General features: G+C 50.3%; 1 protein-coding gene and 1 pseudogene across 1 annotated transcript; both read left to right on the forward strand.

Moving 5' to 3' along the window:
• Positions 1 to 6,868: 6,868 nt before the first annotated feature.
• LOC101537174 (general transcription factor IIE subunit 2-like) lies at positions 6,869 to 7,739 on the forward strand (annotated as a pseudogene).
• A 1,083-nt stretch (positions 7,740 to 8,822) lies between these two features.
• LOC129401701 (pre-mRNA-splicing factor SLU7-like) lies at positions 8,823 to 12,234 on the forward strand. The gene is made up of 2 exons (XM_055124489.1): positions 8,823 to 8,852; positions 10,444 to 12,234. The coding sequence occupies exons 1-2, from the start codon at positions 8,823 to 8,825 to the stop codon at positions 12,232 to 12,234; spliced, it is 1,821 nt and encodes a 606-aa protein (XP_054980464.1).
• Positions 12,235 to 19,847: the final 7,613 nt, after the last annotated feature.

Genomic DNA, 19,847 nt, shown 5'->3' on the forward strand with positions numbered 1-19,847 from the left:
AAGCAGGTTACTTCTGGCAGAGGCAAAAGCTTCAGTGAAGGCTGTAACCCACCGCATTGGTTTCTTCACTCGCCCGTGTGCCAGGGCCTGCAATATCATCTCAGACTCAGCTTGTGTGCTGGTCTCTTCCCTGGCATTGTGGCTGCTTCTCTAAATGCCCTGAATTCTAGAGATCAACTGTGGTTTCAGCAGAAGCAGCCCCTTTTACAGGAGTGCTCTGATCCTGGTTTTATTACACATCAGGTTTTATTCGGTCGTCCTGGACCTATGACCTAGGTACAGTGGTTTTTCATTTTTTTAAAAAAAAAAACAAAAAAATAGGCTTGCACCTACTTGACTTCTTGTCCTTGACATTATTTTTGTTAAATTTTTTATAATTACCCATGGAGAGCCCGACAGTGCAGCTGAAAGGCATTTTCAGGAAGGTGCACAGACTCAGGAAACAATTCTCCTGTTTGGGAAAAAACTGACAAAGAATGGGCCGCAGGGAAACTCGTCATTTGAATAAAAGGCTCTGCTTTTGTTTCAACAATGATAATCCCATTAAGAAACTTTGGGTCCCAGGGAGCTGGAGTGATAGCACAGTGTGTAGGGCCTTTACCTTGCATGCAGCCAACCCAGGTTCAATTCCCAGCATCCCATATGGTCCCCTGAGCACCGCCAGGGGTAATTCCTGAGTTCAGAGCCAGGAGTAACCCCTGTGCATCGCTGGCTGTGACCCAAAAAGAAAAAAAAAAGAAAGAAACTTTGGGTCCCATTCCATCTCCTCAGGAGTCAAACTCACCCATCTGATTTGACCCTCAGAACGAAGGAGACTCCACAACCCTCCAAATTCTGGCCCCAAGCCTTCACCAACCTGATTTCAGCTATAAAAAGAAGGAATTCAGAGGAGCCAGCGTCAGAGGACCCTGGCAAAGGCTCTGGCTCCCTGAGCAGGAGCCCACATTAGGAACATCCCTTACACCCTCTCCTACCTGTTGTGGATTGCACAATCCAGGAACCCACAGTTTGGATGAAAATTCCTTACTTAGATAGAAGTGGAGCAAGGATGCCCCTTCAACAGGTGGCCCACACTACCCCCTTGAGCAGAGGGAATGGCCGGCCTCTGAGGGGCAGAGTCTCTGTGTTGAGCCTGGGGGCACCCTGCTCACACAGAGGCTCAGAGAGAGACATCAGGACCCTTTCCTATTGGTTTAGTCATTTTCAATTAGGAATAAAGGTTTCCCTGTATAAACCATTCTGCTGGCTTGTGTGTGTGTGTGTGTGTGTGTGTGTGTGTGTGTGTGTGCGTGCGCGCACGCGCGCACGCGCTTTGGGATAGGGTAGCTCTATCCATGGTGGAGGGGAGTCTCACCCCAGCCTGAGGCAGAGCCGTCACACCGAGGACCAGATACCTTCTGTCCACACGCCCGACTTGTCCTCAGAACATTTGGGACCCCATTCAGATTTGACATCTATTCTGGGTCCCTCCCTATCCCTCCTCGGTGTCATTGGGTTTCGGGGTCTTAGGGAAGGCCCCTGCCTCTTCGGTGTCCCTGGGTTTTGGGGTCTTAGGGGAGGCCCCTGCCCCCAACTGAGGCTCTGACAGCAACAGAAAAAACAGCAGCTGGGGAGATGCAGGGGCTGGAATATGCGTTCTGGGTCACAGGCACTAGAACGTGGATAAATGTTTGCAAATTTTAAAAAGAAAAAAAAATAAAATTCAGACGCCTAGTGGCAGAGACAACGCTGTCCCTGAGGTTTTCAGAGAGACTCAGGGTCTCGGGGACGAAAGCGAGAAGCTGACGGCCAGCGTGAGGAGAGGCTGCTGGCCTTGCCCAGCCCGTGTCCCCACCATCAAGGCCAGTGGGTGTGCAGGAGTGTGGAGAACCAGGCCTGCGCCTGAGTGTCCCCTCTGGGCTCTGGCCTCAGGGTCAGGTCCCGGTGTGCGTCCCAGCCCCTTGCTGTCTCCTCGGCATCTGCCTGCCTGGGGAGGGGCAGGGAAAGTGTCGCCTTCCAGAGCACGTGGTGTGTGGTGTGCTGGACACACGGCCACAGTCCCCAGTGTGGGCGTGTAGGAACAGAGCCCTTCACCCAAGGCTTGGGTGCTGGGCGGCCTCCAGGGCACAGCTGGGGTTTGGTAGGGATGAGAGCCAGGAGAGAGCCCAGACTGGCCGCCCCGTCCGGTGATGGGCTGCTGGGGAGTAAGAACACTCAGATTTCCTGCCCCGAGACCACATTTCCTCGACATACACAGTCTGAGCTCCTCAGAGAGGAGAAACTGAGGTATACCCACATGCAGACATCCCAGGATGCAGCAAGAGGATGGTGGGCGCCTCAGAAATGGGGGAGCCACAGGAGACTCTGAGATGATCTAGAGAGCAAAGTGAGGCCTGATGCGCGTTCCCCTGGAGATCTCTCCGGCCCGCGGAGAGACAACAGTGGAAAGCGCTCCTAATTAGGTGGATTCTGTGAGGGTCCCGATCTGAAATCAGACTAGTGAGGTTAGTAAACAGGGGGCCCAAGACGACACATGCCGATCAAGGGCAACTTTATTAACTGCCACGCTGGTTTTATACTTTTCTTAGCAGGGGGTTGGTACATAAGTTGTCAATCATCAGGGAAGTGTCTTCTCAGACCAAATAAGGAAAGGTTCGGGGTGTATTAGGTGGGCTTACAACATTCTTCAAGAGTAGATTGAGAAATAGTGGGGAGAGGAAGGCAAGGGTTTATCTGGCAGGAGCATCTGGCAGGAGGAAGGCACAAGGTAGAGGAAGGTATTCTACTTTAGGGCTTTATGGCATCTCTCAGTTAACTGCCCTGGGCTACTTTTACCTCTTGAGTTTGGCTATTTCCTTTGTCACAAGGGCACCTTTGCCTCAGGTCATGCAAAACTGGTAATGGAATTTTCCGGTTTGTCCAGGGTAACGGTTTCAGGGTCCTCTTTCGATCAGGGTCCTGAGCAGTCCCCAACAGCCTGAGGTCATGTACAGCCACCTGCACGCAAGGCTTACTTTCCCTCCTCCCCCTGTTTTTATTGATTCACCGTGAGGTAAAGTTACTAAACTTTCTCAATCATGAAATTTTTCTAACTATCACGGTGATTTAATGAAAAATTTAAAAATATATTTCAATTTACTCATCACTAAACCGGCCAAGAAATTCAAGTATAGGTATCTGAAGACAGACAATTCAAGGTTTGGTGATCATTGTACAATTTAAGACTGAAAATCGAGGTGGAAAATGCTTCGCTTCAAATTTCATTTTTATGACTCAATACGAAGAACTTCCCATGGAGAATGCAGTGAGTTGTTGTAAAAAACTAAAGCTCACTGAGGGGTGCGAGCACTCTCGGGCTCTCGGGGCAGCTCTGTCTCACCGCCCGAGTCCGGTGCCCCGGAACCGCTGTGTGTGCCGTCGGTCGAGGGCAGGCGACGGAAGGAAGAAGGCCAGACTGGTTGTTCGATCAGTTTATTTCATTGTCTCTCCCTGCTTCTCTCCCGGCTCTCGGTCTCTCTCTGGATCTGTGGATCTGGCCCTCATGGATCTGCCCCCGTGGATCTGGCCCCTGGGGATCTGTCCCCCCAACCCACTCTTACAGCCTAGTTAAATATCCCCAGCATGAGGGGGTTGGGGCGTACCCATAGGTGTGGTCACCATCAATAGGGTAAGGTTCCTTTCCCTTAGGGGATGCTTCTCCTAGGACTTAATTCTCTTTCAGCAGGAGGATCCACCCAAGGGCAGAGTCCCATGAATGTGTTTCTCTTCTCCTCAGCCAGCAAACATATAAGAATTCATAATATTAATTATTTTGTATGGACACAATAAGAGATGCATTAAAGCTTATACAATTGCCCTCCTGGGGCCATCTCAATCTCAGACTACAGTGCTCAGGCCAGATCAGTCTTTCCTATCCCTGGCAGGGACCCAGTCTCATAATTACTATTGGATCATGACAGCATTTGTCTATGATCAAGCTCTTAACTTATAGTTAAGAATTAGGCACTTTGGCCAGGCCCATCTCGATGCCAGTGTAGCACATAAATCACCGCTTGCCCTGGATCCTTCCTGTCCCACGTCGGGGACCCTACTTTGGGGTGCTAGGAACTGAGGGCAACTGAGGCTTAAGTGGAGAAAGCAGATGCCCGGGAGGGAATAATATTCGAGGACAATTAATTCCCAAGCTATAAAAACATAATATTGTCTTCTTGTGTCTATACAAAACAGACATAGCTTTAAAGTAAATTATTCAAAAGGCACAAGAAGAGGAGAAAGGCAATATTAACTTATATAATATAAATTCAGTATCCTAGGAAGGTCTGACCTTGCAAATTAGCAGAGTCAGATTAAGGGAAAGCCTCGGTTTAACTCTTTTGGGGAAGAGAGCATGGAGAAGTGCTTATAGCTAAACAAAGGGATGGGAGAGATTCAGGAACACCTTGATGGTTGTGCCTGGGGTAAGCCTAAACTCCGGGGAAAACCGGGACAAGCTACTTGTGGCAAGCAGGGAGAGGACAAAGTAATGCCATCATACAAGTTGTGACTTCCCTAGAGATAATGCAGCATCTGACAGGACAAGGTGTCACAATGCAGAGTTTGCTTCATCAAACATTTTTCCTTTTTTTTTTTCATTGTCTTTTTTTTTTTTAATTGAATCACCATGAGAGAAGTTACAAAGCTTTCAGGCTTAAGTCTCAGTCATACAATGATCAAACACCCATCCCTTGACCAGTTCACTTGTTCCACCACCAAGAACCCCAGTATACCCCCCACCCCACCCCCACTACCTGCCTGAGTGGCTGATGATTTTCACTTTACTCTATCTTTACTTTGATTACATTCAATATTTTGACAGAACACTCATTATTATTATTTGGAATTTCCCCCCAACAATCAGACCTGCCGAAAAGGCATCATTTGATAATTTGTTTTCCATTGCTGAGAATGAAGAGCTTATGAGTTCGTGCGGCCGCTAGACCTCTAGACTGCGAACTAAGCTATAGTTAGATAGGTTTTGGATTTCAGGTATTTTAGTAATTAAGTCCAGAGAAATTTCTGCCTGAAGCCGTGTATCTGCAAGCTTGTACATCTGTCTAATGGGCTCCAAAAGATGGTGGTCACACGCTTCAGCCTTCACTGAAAGGAAAGGCCAGAGGACAAAAACCTTTCCCCTCCTGGGTGGCCTGGGGCTGTAGACTGTAGTTCACAGTCTACAGGCATTTCTGCAAGAAGCTGCTGGTTTCCAAAATTGTTACTGGGCCTCCGGGATCATGGTTATTCAGGAGCAGAGGAGCTATTCGTATGGGTCGCTCAGGGTCTCGTCTGGGCCATCTAACGCTTTTCTAGCACCTTTTTCTTCTTCATTCATAGTGAGCAAGTCTTTCACCCTATCAAACTTCCTCAGGTCCTTGTGAACCAGGAAGACGCTATCTTCCACTTGGGCGCGGCCTTTCAATCCGATGGACATCGCCCTGTGCGTTATTTCTGTGATGAATTCTAGGACCGTGTCGTAGAGTATTTCCACTGATTCTGTGTAAGGAATCTGGTCATCCCCATCCGTACATCAGGTGTCGTAGTTCCGTGGAAAACAGTCCCTTCCTTCAAGCCGGCCCAGCCTCAGCACCTCCTCCAGTGTCTTTGTTTTCTTCCCCCGGAGTCAGGGCTTCCTCCGCTGGGCCATTCAGCGGCCCACCTGCCTGGGGTCAGGGCCTCACACCTGCTGCTTCCACTCCTTCTGCACTCGCGCTTCCTGGAGAGGATCTAGGGCACATCCAGCTCAGTGTCCACACCCTGTCTGCCTCCAGAGAATGAAAAAAGGCGACTCCTGCTCATGGCCTGTTAATCTCACACCTCAAGACAGTCCTGAGCAATCCCAGACCCCTCTGCAGCTCCCCCTTTCCGCAGGGAGGCAAGGGTGGGGAGAGGTAGGTGACTGAGAAGAGAGGTGAGGGGCCCCAGTCCTTTCCTGGGCCCTTGTTGGCAGAGACCCCCAGGCTGGGTCGGGACACCTGGTGTTCTTTGTCCCGAGTCTCTGAGGGTCTGTGTGAATAGTGGCGCCCTCGGGCCGGGCACAGAGACTCTGGCCCTCACAAGCTCATGCCCAAAAGACCAGCACAAACCAGGTGATTAGCACCTGACCAGACAGAACAGTCTCACACACTCACAAACACACACACAGGAGTGATTCCTTGCAGAGCAGGAGTAACCTCTGAGATAGATCTTGGGCCTCCCCAGCCCTACAGTCAGGGAGGCCACAGCTTCTCTTTATGTAGCTGCTGCTCCTCGCCCAGCAACAGGCTCTAACCAGACGCACCTGAGCCCCACCTGCCTGGCCAGCACACCCTGGGCAGCTGGACTGGGTGGCCCCGACCTGGTGTCCACGAGCCCTGGGACTCAGCAGAGACAGGACTGGAGCAGAGCAACTGCTGCCGATCCCCTCAGGAGTAGCTGTAGCTCAAGAGGCTCCATGCGGCAGCTGAGCCGATACCTCACGGGTTCCCCACGCCCGAGGCCTCCTCCACAGAGCTGACGTCGGCAGCTAATTCCACCTGGCAACCTCAGAGGCCACCTCGCCTCTCTGCAGAAAGGGGGAGCTGCAGAGGAGTCTGGGATTGTTCAGGACTGTCCTGAGGCGTGAGTTTAACAGCAGGCAAGGCTCTCCCAGGAGACACAGCAGGAGTCGCCTTTTTTCATCCCCTGGAGGCACAGACGGGGTGTGGACACCAAGCTGGCCCCGCCCTAGCCCTACCTAGTGACCCAGCCAGCTCCCACCACACCCTGTCTGCACCCATGCTCCACCTTGAATCAAAACTCTTCTCTTCCAGGAACTGGAAGAGCATCCCTCTGAGAGCATCCGTCTGAGGCTGGGATGCTCTCGGGGCTCAGCATGATGGATCCAAGCCTGCTGAGAGAACGGAAGCTATTCAAAAAACGAGCTCTTTCCACTCCTCATATTGAAGACAGATCAGGAACTGCTGGCTCATCGTCATCGTCATCACCTGGGAAGAAGAAAGCAAAACTAGAACATGGAGGTTCATCAGTCTCTAAACAAAATTCTGATTATAGCAATGGATCATTGAACTTGAAAGGTCTGTCGGGAGGCTCTGGATATCAGGTTGGTGTTCTTATGAAGGTTGTGAATTTCATGAAAACACGGCATCAGAGAGGAGACACACATCCTCTCCCTTTGGAAGAAATTCTGGATGAAACAGAGCACTTAGATATCGAACTCAAGCAGAAGCTGTGTCTTATGAGTGAGGCTTTAGTCAAGAATCCCAAAATCGAGGTCATCGATGGAAGTAGCCTTCAAGCCAAGCACAGGCTGAAGATGAGACGGCCCTGCTCCGGCTCTTACAGCAGCATGAGCAGCGAGGCTTGGGAGGATTCTTCTGGAAGGCATAGAGAAGGACTTCCCAGGGACCCAGAAAGCTCCCAAGGCCTTAGGGGACCAGATACTATTTGTCAATCGACGGATAAGTAGAAAATTGTTTTCTTCAACGATAAGAGCTGTGGATTTTCTGTCGATGAGGAGTTTCTGAAACTGTGGAGGAGTGTCCCTGTGGGCTCCACGGATGAGGAGAACATTGCAGAGTCCTGAGGTATCAGGGAATTTCCTCCATGCAGGGTACCGGACCCAAGAGAGTGGCCCTATCCAGAGAAGGGCAAAGCCTGCTTCGCAGAAGAAGAGGCGCTGTAAGATGCAGAATGAGCACTTGGTGGGAGTGCTAAAGGAGTACTCAGGCACGGCGCCCGGGAAGTAGTGCCCAGTGCAGGCTGAACCGAGTCACCAGGAGAATCACCAGCCATATCGTATCAGGGTCTTGACCTGTAGACAATCATGTTCCTGCTCGACTTCCTAGGGCTGAGGTGAGGAGCAGCTCACAGATGACAACTGGCTGGAGCCCGTGGGAAGGGACTGGCCCTGGAAACACAGACCTCCTCGCTGAGCCTCGGGGACTTCCTGGGGGACACTGCTGAGCCACAAGGGTTGCCTGACCATCCAGCCCTGGAATGTGGCATGGGGAGGGGATGCAAATTGTGTACAGCAAATCCCTTTCCTATTGGTTTAGTGTGTCTTCAATTAGGAATAAAGGTTTCTCTGTTTAAACCATCCGGTAGGGCTTTGTGTGTCTGTGACCATGAGAGTGAGACGTCAGCTCACCCGCCCAACTTCTGATCCCTAGGGGACCTCAGAGATCTGAAAATCCTGGTGATCCATTGCCACAGTGACCCACCACACAGTGTGCTTGAACTTAAGATTATGTATTTTCCCCATTAGGTTCAAAAGCAGAGGACTGGAGTGACAGCACAGTGGGCAGGGTGTTTTTTGTGTGGAATGTCACAGGCCTGGGTTAGATCCGCAGCATCCACAGGGTCCCCCGAGAAATGCCAGGAGTAATTCCTGATCACAGAGCGGGGTTTGACCCAAAAAGAAAAAAAAAATAAAAATGACAATTAAAATAAATTTAAACAACAGTTCAAAACCAATAGGAGCGATGGCCTCTTTTGGGAGAATGGTGTTGCCGCAAGCGCTGACCCTCCTGAGGGCAGGTGGGAACCATCTTAGCCTTGTGCTGTCTCCCTCCTGTTCTGGTTTTGAACCTTATTTTAAGTTATTTTTTAATTTTATTTTTGCTTTTCGGGTCACACGCAGCAATGCTCAGGGGTCGGGGTACCGTATGTGATGCAGCCCAGGCCTGCCTGATGGCCTTCAGATTTCCCAAAACAAATAACAAACAAGCATTAATATTAATGAATAGTCTCTTCCCTGACTGATCCAGCCTTGGAAGGGCAAAGTGATCATAAGCTCATCTGCACCAGTGGTGCTGAAACGGTGCAGTGAGATGCCCTGGCGAGGACAGAAGCAGCTGAAGGTGCCGCCCGCCTTAGAGCTGATACATGTCTCTAGGTCTCAGGCCATGGGCATATTTCCCAGAAATCCTGGTGTTGGGCTGCATCCTGGGTCAAGAAACTTGTCCACGCACAGAAGCCTGGACCTATAGATAACCTGAACTTCCTGTCCACGTCTGTTTCCCTCAGAAGACCAGCCGCCCTCCATGGGGGCTGCGCCAAGGGATATCTTCCTGATGCTGGTCGAGAAGTCCCTGAGACTTAGAGACGAATCCTTCACCTGAATACTCTGGTCTTGGGAACCGGGAACCCCTGTCTGCAGGGCTGCTGAGATGGGGGCACCTTAAATTCACATCCACAATACACATTCAGGAAGATATGCAGGGCTGCTGCTGAGGTAGCTCCGGATTTTCTGCCAGATGATGTCTTTCCAGGAGGAGGGTGGGAAATGTTGCAGAACATCGTAGAGCAGTTTTGAGAGGAGGGAACACGACAGCCTGGGTCGCTCCTGAGATAAGCAGGACTGGAATCTGGAGAAGGAAGTCGAGTCAAGGGTGCCTTGGCGAGGAGCTGCAGGAAGGGTAAACTCAGAAACCCGGGCTGAGTTCAGTTGGATGAGGGCATGGCCCGGCCTGAGTGCTGTTCGGGATGCAGTGCAGGCACCAGACAGGGTGCTGGGCAGGACGGACCCCCAGGACTAAACGCCCCTGACAATGACCCTGAGCACCAGCTGGGAGCCTGGGAGAGATTTCCCGCATCTGGTGCGGGCCCTGTTGCCCAGGACTCTGTTTTCTAGAAACTCCCCTTCTCTCCCGACTGAGGAATATCCAAGGAATACTTGGTTTACTGTTTGGCTTCTGAAATTCCCTCCTGCAATGAAATCTAAGGGCAGGGCCGGTACTGGCTGCCTGGGGGAAGTGGGCAGGGCCTGAGAGTCCACGCAGTGGTCTGCACCTGCAAACTGACCTACCTCCCTAGACAAAGACCCCACTGACGAGTCCCGCAGTTGCCGAGCAGAGGGAAGGGCCCGCCACTGAGTTCAGAGTCCCTGTGCCCAGCCTGTGGTGGCCCTGCTCACACAGAGAAAAAGACAGAGATGTGGGACAAACAATACCAGGAAGTCCCCACCCAGGCAAGGGGCTCTGCCAACAAAGGCCCAGGAGAGAGCTGAGGGCCCGTCACCTTACTCAGGGTCACCCACCTCTTCCCCCTTCTCCTAGCGGAAAGGGGGAATTGCCAGGAGTCTGGGTTTTTTCAGGACTGACCAGAGGCCTGAGACTAACAGGCCTTGAGCAATCAAAGGTCTCCCAGGACACACAGCAGGAGTCTTTTTTCATTCCCTGGAGGCACAGACAGGGTGTGGACATGAAGCTAGCCCCACCCTAGCCCTAGCTGAAGACCCAATCAGGTCTGGCCACACTCTCTTTGGGACCCACCCTCCAGACTGCATAAAAGCTCTTCCCCATCAGAACTGGAAGAGCATCCTCTGAGAGCGTCCATCTGAGATCGTCCCTCTGAGATCGTCCCTCTGAGATCGTCCCTCTGAGAGCATTCCTCTGAGAGCATCCCTCTGAGAGCATCCCTCTGAGCACGTCCCTTTGAGAACATCTGCAGGGGAACCAGAGTGGCTCGGTCACATTGGACGCGTTCACCAACGACAGGGACAGTAAGCAGGAGGAATCCGAGGCTGCTCCACGGTCAGCATCCAAAGAAATGAGTCTGGAGGAACCAAAGAAAATGACGCGAAAGGACCTGAGAAAGAAGAAGGAGCTGGAAGAACAACGGAAACTGGGAAATGCTCCTGCCGAAGTTGATGAAGAAGGAAAAGACATCAACCCTCATATTCCTCAGTACATATCTTCAGTGCCGTGGTACATCGATCCATCCAAAAGACCTACTTTAAAGCACCAGAGACCACAGCCAGAGAAACGGAAGCCGTATAGCTCATCCGGAGAATGGTACAAGAGGGGCGTAAAAGAGAATTCCATGACGACCAAATACCGCAAGGGAGCGTGTGAAAACTGTGGGGCCATGACACACCAGAAGAAAGACTGCTGTGAGAGACCGAGGCGAGTCGGAGCAAAATTTACAGGGACTAATCTAGCTCCGGATGAACATATTCAGCCTCAGTTGATGTTCGATTATGATGGAAAGCGGGATCGCTGGAATGGCTACGATCCAGAGGAACACCAGAAAACTGTAGAAGAATATGCCAAAGTGGATCTAGCAAAGCGAACACTCAAAGTCCAAAAACTCCAAGAAGAATTACAATCCGGAAAATTCGTGCAACAGGCTGATTCTCCAAGACACCGGTGGGGAGAAGAGGAACCAGACTTTCAGGCGGGAAAGGACCATAGCAGTGAAGAGGAGGATGAAGATAAATATGCAGATGACATTGAGATGCCTGGACAGAACTTGGACTCCAAGAGGCGGATCACTGTCCGGAATCTCAGGATTCGAGAAGATATTGCAAAATATTTGCGGAACTTAGATCCAAATTCTGCCTACTATGATCCCAAAACCAGAGCAATGAGAGAGAATCCCTATTCCAATGCAGGAAAGAATTTGGACGAAGTGAGCTATGCGGGCGATAACTTCCTTAGATACACGGGTGACTCCGTTACCATGGCTCAGACACAATTGTTCGCTTGGGAGGCCTCTGACCAAGCATCAGAAGTGCATCTGCAAGCGGATCCTACGAAACTCGAACTGTTGTATAAGTCCTTCAAAGCCAAAAAAGAAGACTTCAAAGAGCAGAAGAAAGCAAGCATCTTAGAGAAGTATGGTGGCCAGGAACACCTGGATGCCCCTCCAGCAGAACTGCTCTTAGGTCAAACTGAAGACTACGTAGAATACTCCAGACATGGAATCATCATCCACGGGCAGAAACGGGTTGACGCCCGCTCCAGGTATGAGGAGGATGTGAAGATCCACAACCACACTCATACTTGGGGATCTTACTGGAAAGATGGCAGATGGGGATACAAGTGTTGCCACTCCTTTCTCAAGTATTCCTACTGCACTGGAGAGGCCGGGAAGGAGGTTGCTCATTCAGAGGAATATATTCCAAATGATGCAACTGAAGAAGAGTTGGTGAAAAAGCCTCCAACCCTTATGGAGATACATCTGGAGACACTCAAAGAAGAGAAAAAGAAGAAGAAGACACATGGAAAAAGTAGTTCAGACAGTGGTAATGAAGGAAAGAAACACAAAACACTGAGGAAGGCTCTGAATGCCACAGAGGCCCGCCTTCTTCACGTCAAGGAGATCACGCAGATCCATGAGAGGAAGCGGCCGTACAATTGTATCTATGAAACCCGGGCGCCCACAGAGGAAGAAATGGAGGGCTACAGAATGAAACGCCAGAGGCCAGACGACCCTATGGCCTCCTTCTTTGGACAGTAGAGACTAGTCACAGACTTCACCCCATATACACTGTGAAGTCACTCTTCTATGCACCTTGCCGAAGATGAGAAACGGAAAAAATTGTGTCTGTTCTTCACGCTGCCTGACTTCAATAATAAAACTTTCACAACACCTTCTCCAGATGGAGCCCTGGTGACACTGCGCAGCAACTAACACGGCTCTGGCTTGCGGAACTGGGACACATCCGAGCCTCGCGGCCTCGTTAGCCGCATTTTAAAAGCCTTGTTTGGCTCCAGCTTTTAGAACTAAGGCCAATAAGTTAGTTTGATAGGTAGATTGATCTTAATGTTGTTTTTAATACTGATATGTTGATTTTAATATTAAAATTTTGCTATAATGTAAGTTGATTCCTGAATTTTATTAATGGTTGTGTGCTTTTTATCTTCATTTATAGGAATAAAATAATTAATATAGGAGAACATGGGGTTTGTCCTTTTAGCCTTGCCACAGGGAGTTTAGGTTTAGACACACGGAGACACTCCCATTCCTTTGTTTATCTGTAAACTCTTCTCTGCACCCTCCTTCCCAACCAGTTAATCACCTTTTCCTAATCAGATTCTGTTATCTTGTAAGATCAGATCTTCCTAAGGACTCTGAACTTGTATTGTAAGTTAGTGTCTTTTGCATAGTTTATCTTAAAGCAATGTCCTTTCTGTATGGACACAGGAAGACACTTAATAATATGTCTTGTAACTTGGGAGCTGATTGACTCCAATAAAATTCACTCCTGGGCATCTGTTTTCTCGACTCAGTTGCCCTTAGTCCTAGCACCCCAAAATCAGGGTCCCGACGAGGGACGGAATGGACCCAGGGCAAGCTGTGAGCTACCCTGACACCGGAATGGGCCAGGCCAAAGCGCCACAATACTCAACTATAAGTTGAGAGCATGATCATGGACAATGCTGTCATGATCCAAAAGTAACAACGAGATTAGGATCCTGCTGGGGTTAGGAAGACTAATCTGGCCTGAGGACTGTGGTCTGAATTGTATAGTGAATGTCCTCAGGAAGAACCAAGCTTTAAGGTTATATCTCTTACTGTGCTCATACAGAATGACATTGCTAGAAATATTAGAAGTAGATTTACTATAACTCTTTAAGCATATTATTAGCTCACACCCAAACACACACTTGTTTGGAATCACACCCTTGAGAGGATCTCCTTCGATGAGATTTCCTTGGATGAGATTTTGTTAATCTCCTCAAGAAATGGTTTTACCCTTTTTTGTTGATTTGTTGATGTTAAACCCACCTTTGTTCTACTGCCTTATGTAATTTTCTATGTAAACTAAGACTGTGGGGCACAGAGAGGAGGGAGAGAAAGAAGACAAGGGGGATAGAGACAGAAGAAGAAGAGAGAGGAAGAAGAAGAGAGAGGAAGAAGACACAAGACACAAGACACAGAGAGACAGACGAAGAGAGACAGACGAAGAGAGCACAGTGGCACACACATAAGCAGAACACAAGGTGAAAGAAGTGAGAGCGAGCGGGGCAGAAAGGGGGATAGAGGAAGATCCAGAGAGAGATCGAGAACAGGGAGAGAAGCAGAGAGAGAGAACGAAATAAATTGATCGAGCAACCAGTTTGGCCTTCTTCCTTCCTTCGCCTGCCTCATCATCGCCATCAACCTCCCCCGGGATGGGGAAGCGGCCTGAGATTACCAAAAGCAGGCAGCGGGAGAGATAGAGCCCCGCTGGTCCCTCTTCTCTTCCGTGTTTTGACACAATTAAGAGAATGTGGTCTTCATGCCTTTGACGACTTAATAAATAGGATTCAGAAATTTTTACTAATTTCCACAAGAACATTCCCAGGGGTCCTTTCCCTGTCTACACAGCAGGAAAGGCGTCACTTTGAAATAGGAACAGCGCCTTGTCCATGAGCGATTGCTGGAAAAAGAGGTTGGGTATAAAATAAGGAAACACGATCGGTGCTGTCACTGGCTCTGGAGAGTGGGTGCGGGGCAGGCAGCCCGGGGAACTGACCTCCCCTCTCTCTGGCCGGCCCTCTTGGTCCCTGGACTCAGGAACGTCTGGCTGGGTCAAGATGGGTCAAGTCAGCCGTGAGCACCTACAGGTGTTCACATCCCGACAGATCCAGGCAGCCATATGGTCCCCCGGTCCTGTCAGTTCAATCCCTGAGCAAGGCCAGGTGTGGCCCAAAAGGAAACCAAAAGAAGCAGTTAGAACTGGGGCATATGGCCACGGCCTACAGGTGAGATTAATCCCCAGCTGCACCTGTCCCACCCTGACGACCTGAGGCTGCTTCCAGACCACTTACGCTCTCCTTGCTTTTCTCTTTTCCCTATACACTTTTCAGAGTTTACTACAGAGCAGGGTTATTTGCTTCAGCACAGAGAGACTGTTAATGCTGTGCTGCTAGTATCTGGGAGTTGATTGGCTCTGAGATAGATCTTGGGCCTCCGTTATAATTCCTTGACTCAGGCATCAGTTCCCATAGTTCCTAACACCTCACAAACAGAGGTACACTTTTGGACTGGGATGGACCCAGGGTGAGCAGTGACGCTGCCCAGGCATTAAAATGGGACACTCCAGAAAACATAAAGCACGATCTTGATGCATGATTTAAGAGACAGGACCCTGTGGGTGAGGAAGGACTAAACTAGGCTGAGGAGCTAGTCGGATTTATGATAGGAGCCAGAAGCCTTGCCCGTGGAGCACAGAGAACTAAGCTTTGGAATCAGTATCTTTTACTGTGTTCATACAAATTGCTGCAAGTATTAAGTAAACTTAAATGTTTCAATGTACTAGTAGCTAAGAAAAGGGTAAAGTAGTGTAGTATTTTTCCCACCCAGGAGACAGAGGTTCTCCTTGAGTTAATTCCCCCAAGAGAATTGTCTCTATAGAAATGCTTGACCCATTTACCTCTAAGTGATCAGCCACCCCTACATGCGTCCTGTACCTGAACCCTTCAGACATTATATGAGTCAGCCAGCAGCTCTGCCTAAATGGGCTTCTTTGAACATCAGTCTCTGGCCCCCCCTCCCTCTGCTGGGGAGGTGGTCTGGCTAATGTATGCACACATCACGCGCCCACAGTTTGATCTCACCCAGACAACATCACTGGAGATCTGAGCCCACAGCTGGGGGAGGCTTGAGAGGGGCGCGGGCGCCGGGGAAGGGAGGAACCGCAGATTGGAAAAGGCCACGGCTGCTTCCAGCCTCTTGGTGCTGCCCCCTGTGGAGGCCCAGGGGTCGTCGGGACCCAGAAGGGCAGGGGGCAGAGACACCGACTTGGCCACACTGTCTGTTCCTCTGAAGTAACTATGCCACCCCCCACCGGGGAGCCCCCAGGATGTCAGACTGAGAGGGTGGGTCTGCCCAGGAGTCCCAAGTCCTTCAACTCCCAAGGATGAGGATATCGGTCACCATGGCAGACGTGGAAATAGGTCTGTGGTGTCAGGAAAGGAAGCCCGGCTGGGAGGGAGGACCGTGGGACTGAGCAGAGCTGCTCCTCGGGGACTCTAGGAAAACTGGGTCCTGTGTTCTCTCGAAAGCCCCAGGGTCCCAGTGCCCCCGGACGCCTGTTGGCTCAGGGCCCGTGTGAGGGGGGAGGTCGCGTCCCTGCTCCCACTTGGCTCTCGGCTCTCCCTCAAGACGCACAGGGCGTTAGTTCCACAGAGGCCGGCACTGCCCCTCGAGCTTTGCTGGTGATGGTTTTCTGCCACAGCTGGCCCTGCTCAGGCTTGCTCCTGACCTCTGCACTCAGGGGTCACTCCAGAGGGGATCTCGGACCGTATAGGGTGCAGGGAGTCCCGTTCAGCCCTGTCCAAGGCTAGTGCCCTCCCCTGCCCACTTCCCTTCCCTGCCCCGTCATCTCTTCATCTTGACTGAAGGTTCGGGGCAGCGTTTAGGGTCTCAGGAATGGGTCAGGGAAGCTAAATAACCAGGATAGGCAGGAAGGTTTAGACATGCAGAGGAGTCAGCTAAGATGGAGCTGCCCCCAGCAGCCATCATCCAGGGGAAACTGAGGCCCCTTCCTTCAGTCCCCAATGTAGACAGGGAGACAGCTCTGATGTTCCCAGCCGGAGCCCTCACCGTCTCAGCTCTGAGGGTCTAAGAGCTGCCCCAGGCCCACAAGCTTGTCCCTTTGCTGCAGACCAGAGGGAACTGACACCAGCAGCTCTCCTGTGCCCGGACCCCCGGCTCTGCTGTCCCCTGGCTCTGACCCACCCCACCCGCGACCAGAAGACCCCTGAGACCTCGGTAAGAGAGAGCTGAGAATGGTGACATATCACAGTATTGTGCTGATACCAGTCTTGAAGGTAGGATGTTAATATCTAAGTGCTAAAAGTCTTGAATAATTTTTGAATTGGGAATATCCAGGAAACAAAATATGCATTTGTGGCAAAAAGGAATTTAAAGTTTAAAACACTCTGGCAGAAAGATTTTGTCTCAAGAATTATGAAAAGAAGTAGGAGATAAAACAGAAAACTAGAAGGAATATTTGACCCTCATACTAAGAAAAATATAGGTAATCTAAAAGCTTGTTCCGTTTCTCTGTATTTTTTATTTTCAAGGAATGTTTAAAAATACAAGTTTAGGCCCAACTCCCACCGCTCTTCTTTATATAGTCTGTGAATCCCCTTGTGCAGCCCTTCCCCGTTCAGCACTGCGCCCCCCAACTCAGTCGACAGGACCAGCCCTGGGGGCACCTGTCCCGACTTCCAGCGCCAGCGCCTGCCTAACACCCTAACTCTCTTCTTTTCAGGGCTCTAGACCCGGGCATTAGCATCCAAACTGGCTGGGGTGTGGCCTCTACCTTAGAGGACCTGGCATCCTCAAAAGTGGGTGTGGCCTTCTGTGTGGCCGCAGTTATATTTCCCATTCCCAGCACTTTCAACTCATATCCCAACCTTTATTACCAAATTCTGTGGAAAATGTCCTGGCTGCCTCAAACACAATACTATAATAATCCACTGGGCTACTCCAATTCCATCCAAAGACCAGTGTACACAAGACACTGTACAAAGCCCAGTATAAAAGAACACCTCCTCCAATGCTTCACTAGATGCCTATCATAAGTCTCACAGAATAATGTCTGAGATATAGGACATACTCTAGAACGGGAGGAGGTTGACCAACATCCAAGAGCTTATTCAGAATCCTTTCCTGCACAAAGAGGGAACAGTGGTAGTGAACTTGAAGGTTTTACTCTATACATCCACGACAGCATGAAGTAATAGCGCTAATCTCCACTGCAAGGAGAGGATAAAGAAAAGAGTTCCGAATCCTCATCTGTATGCATTGGGAGATCTGGTTTGAATCAGGTGGCATAAGACTGCCACCCTCGAACCTCGGTGGAGAGGTCCTCACATTGTGATCCTGAACACACCAACTGCTTTGAAAGAATACGGAATCAAAGAGCTGCCTGTCCCTTGGAGATAGAACGACCAGAACGAGCAGTGGCATGTCTGGACCACGGGAGAAGACCCCCTCAAGATAAGACTGATGAAAGTGACTTAAAGGAACCGTGGGAAGGGCATGGGTTATACTCTCTTACTGTATGCTTGTAGTGAAAACTGTAGCTCGAGCTCCTTACCTGCCCCGGTTTTGGCACTGGGTAGTTTCTGATATTGAGACAGGTAGAATTAACCTTGATCGTTGCCAGTTATGACCCATGCTGGCATGCGTGTTTGTTCAGGGACCTACCAAGCCTATTGTAACCAAAACTATAGAGTGGCTTCCCAACAAATATACCACAGGTCAGCTAGACGAACCCTATACAAGGACCCAACAATACTTGGCTTGCTTGTACGTAACCCCTTGCTAGTTTCCCTTCTACCTTGCCAATTCTGGTACTCCTGAATTGTATTTAATGGTAAAGAATGGACAACAGGTATCTTGTAATAGAAAGGGAAATGTTGTTTACCCTGAACCCATCCTACCTGGGTCCCCTAGTGCTCCTGCTTTTGTTCCTGACCATGGGCCCCTGCATCCTGAACAAGACAGTGGTTTTGTTGAGCAGAACAAATACAGTACAGCTCAAGGTTATGAGACAGTAATACCAATACACTAATGTCCCTGTGGCTGAGGATGAATCCTCAGTTTGAAACAGAAAAGGGGGGAATATTGGACATGGAGCCGGGCAAGAAAAACTCCATCATGCCTGGTTCCTACTTCACGTCTTGTTTTACTTGAACCATTTTTTTCCCTTAAAACCCCGCTTGTACCCCATGGCCATCTTCAACTGGGCTGAAAACTCGGCCTTGGCAAATAGTTTCATAACCGCTATCCTCTATCTATAGAAGAGACGCAGGCGGGGCCGGCAGCCACTAGAATGTTCTAAAAACATGTACAGATGACCTATCTGTAACTATTTGTTTGTACTATTTGAAATTGTTTTCTTCTCAATTATGAAACTTGCAATTTTCACTTTCGGTTCTGTTTGAATTTGTAAGCGTGGGCTATGATATAAGCATTGGCAATAAAGCTTGCGGCTTCCCCTTGTTCGTCGTCTTGCTTTGGTCTGCATGCCTGAAAGCTTGACTCCAGCTAGCTGGCTTAATAAACTCAGCTTCTGTGTTACATTACTGGCTGAACTCTGTGCGGGCTTGAGGAGGGGGAAATTATCGACTCCAGACCCTAACAGTGAGCAGGAGCAGAGCAGCTCTGATGCCGTCTGGCCCTTCTGAGGACTGAGTTTGGGGCCCTCTGGGAACTGAACCCAGTGGTGTGGCTCAGGGTGGCAGGTCCCGACTAGGCATTGCTGGGACCTAGAAACCGGGCATCTGGCACTGATTCTGGGCCCAAGCCTATGGCACCTGAAACTTGGCACTTCTCGGTGCCCAGAGCTGAGCTGGTCTCGGTGTTGGGTGCAAGGGGCCAAAGAGCACTGGGCCCCCACCCCCCTCTGCTGAGCAGATGGAAGGGCCCACCTCTGAGGGACAGCATCTCTGTGCCCAGCCCGCGGGTGCCTCTGCTCACACAGAGGCTCAGACAGAAACGCACGACAAAGAACACCAGGGGCGTTCCCAAACCAGCCTGAGGGGGTGGGGGTCTCTGCCAACAAGGCCCCAGGAAAGAGCTGAGGGCCCCTACATCTCTTTTGGGTCACCCACCTCTCCCCCCTCAACTCCCTGCAGAAAGGGGGAGCTGCAGAGGAGTCTGGGATATTCAGGTCAGCCCTGAGGCATGAGACTAACAGGCCTTAAGCATGCAAGGCTCTCCCAGGACACAGGACAGCAGGAGTCGCATTTTTTCATTCCCTGGAGGCACAGACAAGGTGTGGACACCAAGCTGGCCCCACCCTAGCCCTACATCATGACCCAGCCAGGTCCTACCACACCCTGTCTGGCACCACCCTCGTTGCATAAAAGCTCTTTCATATCCGGAAATGGAAGAGCATCCCTCTGAGAGCCTCCCTCTGAGAGCATCCCTCTGAGAGTGTTCTTCTGTGAGCATCCTTATGAAAGCCTTCTTCGGGGAGCATCCGCGGGGAAACCAGAGTGGCCCGTCACCCTGAACACACTCACAAAGAGACACAGATAGTGACCAGGAGGGACTGGAGGCTTGGAAAGCTCTTCAGCTCAAGAGAGACCCAGGAGAGGTCACTGGCACTGAAGGAGCCCGAGAAG

Source organism: Sorex araneus, chromosome 2 (assembly GCF_027595985.1).
Source record: "Sorex araneus isolate mSorAra2 chromosome 2, mSorAra2.pri, whole genome shotgun sequence".
Lineage (NCBI taxonomy): Eukaryota > Metazoa > Chordata > Mammalia > Eulipotyphla > Soricidae > Sorex > Sorex araneus.